Source organism: Diospyros lotus, chromosome 15 (assembly GCF_014633365.1).
Source record: "Diospyros lotus cultivar Yz01 chromosome 15, ASM1463336v1, whole genome shotgun sequence".
NCBI lineage: Eukaryota > Viridiplantae > Streptophyta > Magnoliopsida > Ericales > Ebenaceae > Diospyros > Diospyros lotus.
Window position 1 is genome coordinate 1,019,268 of NC_068352.1, and position 7,290 is coordinate 1,026,557.

General features: G+C 37.8%; 1 protein-coding gene across 3 annotated transcripts; it reads right to left on the reverse strand.

Annotated features, from left to right (window-relative positions):
• Window positions 1-1,021: 1,021 nt before the first annotated feature.
• Window positions 1,022-3,966, reverse strand: LOC127792108 ((-)-germacrene D synthase-like). Of its 3 annotated transcripts, XM_052322465.1 has the most exons (7): window positions 3,841-3,966; window positions 3,367-3,637; window positions 2,905-3,277; window positions 2,577-2,795; window positions 2,340-2,478; window positions 2,017-2,265; window positions 1,022-1,423 (listed from the first exon to the last, which is right to left on the reverse strand). In XM_052322465.1, exons 1-7 carry the CDS (start codon window positions 3,925-3,927, stop codon window positions 1,118-1,120), a joined length of 1,644 nt encoding a protein of 547 aa, XP_052178425.1. In that variant the 5' UTR covers window positions 3,928-3,966; the 3' UTR covers window positions 1,022-1,117. The 3 variants fall into 3 exon arrangements, with proteins under 3 accessions (XP_052178425.1, XP_052178426.1, XP_052178427.1); XM_052322466.1 differs by lacking the exon at window positions 2,577-2,795; XM_052322467.1 differs by lacking the exon at window positions 2,017-2,265.
• Window positions 3,967-7,290: the final 3,324 nt, after the last annotated feature.

A 7,290-nucleotide genomic window follows, 5' to 3' on the forward strand; every position in this document is an offset into this window, starting at 1 on the left:
ATATTCATTCAGAAATCTGTCTTATATTTAAGACGAATAATTTTCTGTTTCAAAATCTGTCTCAAATCTAAGACGAGTAATTTTTAGTTTCAAACCTGAGACAGATATAGTCCATCTCAAATCTAAGATGATTTTTTGTCTCAAAATTTTTATGTAAAAGACTATTCTACAGACATAGTGCTTTGGAAGGAACTTATGTTTGAGCTTTTGTTGCATCTTATCCCAAGATTTAATCTTATGTCAACCTTAATAATAGTGACAAATTGTTCCCTCTGTCTCTTAAGATCCACTAGATTAAAGTAAGCTTCTTTAACTTAAAAATGACAAATTTAACATGCTTATCATCCGAAGCATCTTTAAGATCAAAAACTCATTCCACAATATGGAGTCAGTCAATGACGTAATCTGGTTGTAATACCTAAGTCATCTCTTTGGTTGACACTTTGACAGCCTCAATGTGAATTATTATTCTCCTCAAAAGAAACAAAATTATTGTGGAAAGGATTATAGATTTCTACTTCACTGTTAGAGCTATTGTCATAAGAATTTCCATTCTGACTCTGTAAGCCTTCATAAACTTTAAGTCTTTATTGTAATTCTTGAATTTGTTTCCATAACTCATTCATCTCAATTTCTTGAAAATTGCTTTGGTGAGTATTTTGTTGTCTTGGAGGCATTGTAATATACAATAACTCAAGACACCCATAAGAGAATAGAGAATAGAGAATAAGACAAGATGTGGCACTAAATGGTGGATGATGTTGGGGCGGCATGAACTCGTATTGTGAACAAATTATTGATTGGGAAATTAATTAATTATTTAAGTTTTTTCCAGCATTAATATAAATGTATAACACATTAATACATGACTATTACAAAAATGTGTCACAAACGAGTGCCCAAATATCAACAAAAAAAAAAAAAAAAACACAACCTTGAGAGGTTAACTCAAAAAATGTTGGCCAATATCAACAGATAATAAAAATAATTGTTATGGAGATTTTTTTTTTTTTGTGGAAATTATGGAAATTAACAAAGACCTTATTCCAACATAAGGACTGTTTATTTATATATAATGAGGAAACTAAACCTTATTGAAGAAGAGATATTATATTAATTAACTTGTAATAAGTGTGGGCACGGCCTCAATAAGTGTGGAGGTGACAAAATCCTTAAGCTTCGTCCCAGAATGAGTGTAGCCATCGTCGTTCTTGTACACAACATCTATCACTCTGGCAAGATTGTCTACTCGCACAAGCAAAGTCATTGGCACTGCAGTTGGTTGTAACATCTCTGCATTAATGTCCTTCCATGCATTTCCAACTTGCTTCTCAAGTTCAACCACTGCCTTTTCCTCTGATGCTTTATACTGTTCCATGTAGCATTCCATAGCAGAGGCTACGTGCCCTTTCTCCTGCTCGAACTACAATCAACACAATAAATTACTTTGTTTTGATTCGAGAAAATAGGAAAGGCATAGTCACGCAAGCCATCGCCCCCCCTGGCGGTCGCGCGCCGTCCCTCAAGGGATAGGCGCACAGCGGGTGAGGCAAAACTTGGTCCTCGTGCTCGTGAAGGCGCAATCGACCCAAAAAGAGAGATTTCAGTGGCAGCAATCACGGCCGATGATGTTTGTTCTCAAAACTTTCTGAATAGGATATTGATGTGAGAATCCATCGTATCAAAGTTTTTTTTCAATTAAGGTTAAGTTCTTTTCTGGCTATAATTCTCATTTCACTATGCATGATCCAAGTGATGCTTACTAGACTCATACTATTGTGGTTTTATAGCTCGACGTTGATTCTAGTTATAGAGAAGTATTTGAGTTCTCTTTTTGGTTCATAAAGTCAAGTTATATATTCAAATCTCTTCAGTAGGATATCAATATAAGACTGTGCTTAGACTAAAAATATCACAACAAGGGGGAAAGCTTTTTGTGATGGTGGAAAATTGCTGCTAAAATAAAAAATTGTTGGTAAAAATTTTACTAAAAAAGTTGATGTTTAAGTGGTCTACCTTGTGGCCTACCAGATCACTCATGAGCCGACATATAATAGAGGAAGCCCTAACAATTAAAGGGCAACTTGACACCCATTCAAAAGCTTGTTGGGTGGCCAAATCACCCATCCCAACAAATGAATTGGTTGAAAGCATCTCATAACCACAGGTTACAAGCGCCACTTGCATGTACTCTTCCATGGACGGAGTGTAGCCTTGGTGGAACCATTTGACCTCCTCAAAGTAGGCCCTCACCAGCTTCTTCATCTGAGAAATTCAGCCTCGACATTAATTAATGGCCTTCTGATGAGATAAACTAAGCAAGAACCAATGAAGCTTACTGCTAATTTTGCATAGTCAACGGCATAAGACCTCCCTTGTTTTGCCATCTCCTCCTCAATCATGTTGTAAACATCAAGCAATGCTTCGTAGCACAGCCTCATGTACTCTGGAAGTGGACCTGTAGCATCCACATGCCACCTAAAAATCAAGCAATTGGGCATCATTAGGACGATCCATTTCAATTCATGTATGCATGACAAGTTTAATGAACTATTCAAAAAGGAACAAAATCAAACTTTTCAACTGCATCAGTGAAGAGGGCAAGTTCTTCAAAGGTGCCATAGGCATCGTATGTGTCGTCTATAATAGAGGTCATAGCAATCACTTTGGTTAGTATTCTTCTACTGAGCTCATATTGGGGTTCAAAATAAACTTCCATTATCCAAAAGTAGCACTCCACCACTCTATCTCTTGCAAACGACAGCTTCTTTGCCACATCTAAATCTTTCGACCACCTAAAAAATATATATCATTTACATGAAAATAATTTCCAACTCAAACTACATAAGAAAATTCTATTATTTTGACTTAGGCTTAGTATGTTGTTGGATAGCAGAGAAGAACCTTGTGATCTCACTGAGCTCTCTTTGGTGTAGCTTCTGCAACAGGTTGAAATCTAACTTGGCAAAGTCGAGGAGGAGTGCATCATCATGCCCTTTTGGTTCAAACAAAGAGATATAGCTCCTTGCCTCTACCCTTGTCAGGCCCGTTCGGATGGGCTGGTTTAGAGCATGTATCACCTTGCCGGCAAGAGCATCGCCTAGGTCCGGTAGGGAAGACTCCAACTGGGCAGTGGTGAAGGCGACCAGCTCATCCAAGACGTCTTCTCCCTGCACCCTGAGATGCGCAGCCTCGTACAAGCTTAACAGTGCCTCCACATCTCTCGTTAAGCATTCCTTAAACTGGCCGTCTCGTCCCTTCAGTTCCTTGAACATATCTGGATGTTTGGTCCATGGAATTGATGCATCATCATCCATACATATATACACGCTGTTAATTAAACGAAGCAACGGATTGTTTAATTACCAGAAGACACAGGAAACCCCTGTTGTCTGAGCAGCCGGAAAGTGAGAGCAGTGCCGTAAACACCGTCGCCGGCGTCATCGAGTCGTCGACGATGCCAGGTCCTGTTCATGCGCTGCAATTCCGCCTCGATCTCGCTCTCGAAATGGTAAGCCACGCCCAGGCGTTGGATGGCATCTATGAAGTCGGCAGAAGCAGCTGTCACCAATGTCGTTCTTATCCGGTCTTTCAGCTGCTCATGTTGCCGCTGCTCTGCGCTTACATCGACTCCCTCCTACGTACAGAATGATCAACATTAATATAAGTTCTAACACTTAAAAGAGTTGGCTTCATCGTGCTCTGTTTGCTGTTGAGTTTTAGTGCCGCCGACATCGTTGGCATGATCAAAACGGTTTCGGTGTTCGTTGGCATTTTTATATAGAAATATTATATATTTTATAAGAAATTGTGTAAGAATTAATGAGTATGGTTTCGTACCGTAGTAGACGCAGCAGAATAAACAAGGAAACGATCCCCCCAAATGGAAGGATGGAAATTGGCGGAACGACGGGTTGATGATGCCATATGCCTTCTCTTTGCTTATTGTTTTTGTGGGTTGGGAAATTGGACGGGCTAAGAGCTTTTGTGGGTATTTATACTTCAAAACAAAAACTCACGTGAAATTGATGCTATTTAATGTGAGCCAATAAAATAAGAGTCATGCTACTTATATATCACTTTTGTGTATTTTAGACTACATAAAGGGATATTATGATCAAAATACCCCTTGTCTCCATGCGCCTCATACACATCTATGCGCCTCATGAATGACTTTTTTATCATTGTATACCTTTATGTACCAATAACATTTTTCATAAAATAAAGAAAAATGATATTGGTACATCTTTGTGTACACCTTAAGCTACATAAAGGTGTATCAATAACAAAAAAGTTCCTCATGAGGCGCATGAGGCGCATGTGAGGCGAGCGATATTTGAGTCATAATACCCTCTTATGTAATCCAAGATGTATAAAATTGATGTACACCTACCATGATTCCAAAATAAAATAGGCAATGTGTCCTTTTCCATGCCATGAGACAAGCTCGCGAAGATAGGATGACGTGGATTGATGCCTTTTTAATGTGAGCCACTTGTCATGTATCTTCATCTGGAATACTGTCTGGATAGTCTGGAAAAAAAATTAATTTATTCATTTGAAAGAGAAATTTTTTTAAATAAATTTTAAAAGAGAAATATTAATTTTTTTTGTTGTTATTAATATATATTATTATTTGATTATGTAAATTAATTTGATAATGTGGCATAATTTAATTAGAGAGACACGCAAGGAAACAGGGGAAAGGGACAACTGGAACAGATTTCAGCTCCTTTTTCTCATGCCATGAAACAAACGAAGCAATGTTATTTGTCCATTAATTATCAAAACAATAACTTTTTTTTTTATAAATTATTAATTAGTTTTTAAAAATAATAGACTATGTAAAAAGTTTTTATATTTTTTAAAAATAAACACTTTTTATTATGTAAAAGTATTTATAATTATATGTCCAAGAAAGTGTTTTTATTATGTAAAAGTATTTTTAAAAAACACTTTGGTTAGTTATATCTTCAACAAGAGTCTTAGAGCTTCTCTTTAAAGCTTTTGTGTTCTCTTACTTTTTATTTTTTCTTATTTTACTCTCTTGTGTTGGTGGTTTTAGTGGTTAGACGTTCTTGAGATGGGAGTGGTCCAGGAAGAAGGTTGACATATATAGTGTCACTAGGAGGGTGACTGTGAGTTAAGGTTGACACTGTTGGTTTGGCAAGTTCCGAGGCCAGGGCGAGGTAGTGTAATTGGGTCGATTTAAGCGTAGGTGGTTGTACTTCACCATCGCTCTCTATTGAAGTTGGTGAATAATGTAACTCAAGGGGCTCATTGGACATAGCACGTAAAGAAATAGAGATGTGGGGATCCTCAAAGGATAAGGTTACATCAAGTTGTCATGTAAAGCACCAATCTACATGGGCACAACTGAGAAAGAAAGGCAGCTAATTGACAAGAGAAATTCTATTCACACCCCACAAAAAATTAATTTTTTTTTTATTTTTTGTAGCCACTATAATTACTCATTGCATCCCATATATTCCAAATTTACTCTCTCTCTTCGCAGCCACTCCAAACTCACATCCCACCATCTCTTTCTCTCTCATGTCAAATACACACAAACACATACACAACCCACTCTCTCTGTCTCTCCTATGCTATACACACATACACATACATATATATATATATACACATGCATGGTGGCCATGGCTGTCGATCCACCGCCATTGCCAAGGTCGGCCGTCACCCACTGCCATTGCTCTCTCTTTCTCTGTGCGATGGTTGCGAGGTAGGTCAGTGATAGTGGCCGACCCACCACCATTACCAATAAGGTTTGGGGACCCGACCCATGCCTATTGGGGCCTTTCATCCCGAGGCTGTAGGATACCTTTGGGTGGTGCGACCTTCGCTCGATTCTGGACGATTTAAACTTGTGCTTGAGCCAATGTCCTAACTGCATTCACGAGTTGCTTGACTGTATTCTCCAACGCCTCTTGATGTTGCTGCCAGGCTGGAGCCGCATCTATCCCTGGAACAGAGGTCATAGACTGGCAAAGAACTTGTGAGGGGATTATTGAGGTGGTTCCAACCAATGAGGGAACATGAGTAGTTGCAGCGGTCACGATTGTGCCCCCTATAGGTGGGATTTCTGGCGGTCGACTAACATGATCTTCGGGTTGACTGACCATCACTTCAGAACTTCTCGTGTGCCTCCCCCCTTGCCATTGATGTTGATCAGAACGACTCATTCCTCTAGCGCCAAAATGTCGACGCTCAGAATTGGTCGACTGAGATTCGTCGGCCCATATTGATAGAATAATCACAAACTCGAAGGGAAGAAAACAATAGCATAGGCGGCAAACAATACACGTGAGTGTTTTTTACATGGTTCGACCGGAATAATACTTAGTCCACGACTGTTCTTTGATGATTTTGGTAGAGTAACAATATGTATTTTCTTATGTATGTACAATGGTTTTTGACCCCCTATTTATATGTGAGGTATTTATAATTTACACAAAGTTCCAAGTAGTAGGGCCACATCGTGAAGGATAATATGTCCTTATTATCTCCATAAAATCAGGAGAAAAAGTTTCGTACCATCTGGGACCTGGTTTACCACGGACAAAACAAGTGGACATCATCTTCGGTTATTTTGCTTTATGGTTCTTTCTGCGAGCTGATCGGGCCTTAGGTCCATTGGGTTTCGAAAATTTGGGCCCAATCCTTGAACTATTGCCAGCCCAAAGCAGTCCAGACGGTAGTCCAAGGTGGTTCAAAAAATGTCCGTAACAGTGCACAAATCATATTATCGTAAAAATTTATTAGGGCAGTATCGACAGTTGTAATGAATAGAAATATTACTCTTAAATTGATTGTAATTTAGAGATTATAAGTTCAAATTTTATTGACAAAGTAAATTTTGACATTTATAAATAAAATATATAAAAAAATTTAAAAAGTAATTTATTGACAGAATTTAAACACTAAAATGGAATATTTGTGTATGTGATAAAATATATATTATTAGACGGCGACGAGGACAACGACTACTACTACTACTAATAATAATAAAATGCATTAATTAAAGGCACCATAAAAAATAAAAAACACTTAGAATGTGAAATTTAAACTATATGCCTTGTCGAAAATAAAAAAATTTAAAATATATGACCTTAAATAAAAATGATCTTATATAAATTTATCTTGATGACGAGAGATTAAGGTTATGTTTGATTGGACAAAATAATTTTGAATGGAAAAGAAAAGAGAATGGGATTTTAATCCATCACAATGTTTGGTAAGAACGGAATATGAAGGCTTTTCATTTTCCATCCA

Bases quoted from the DNA above. Each gene is read 5' to 3' on its own strand.
- LOC127792108 (XM_052322465.1), bottom strand. From the start codon at position 3,927: ATGGCATCATCAACCCGTCGTTCCGCCAATTTCCATCCTTCCATTTGG. The intron at 3,278-3,366 runs GTAATTAAACAA...CCAAACATCCAG, and splicing joins GGGGTTTCCTGTGTCTTCTG to ATATGTTCAAGGAACTGAAG. The intron at 2,796-2,904 runs GTTCTTCTCTGC...TATATTTTTTAG, and splicing joins GAGCTCAGTGAGATCACAAG to GTGGTCGAAAGATTTAGATG.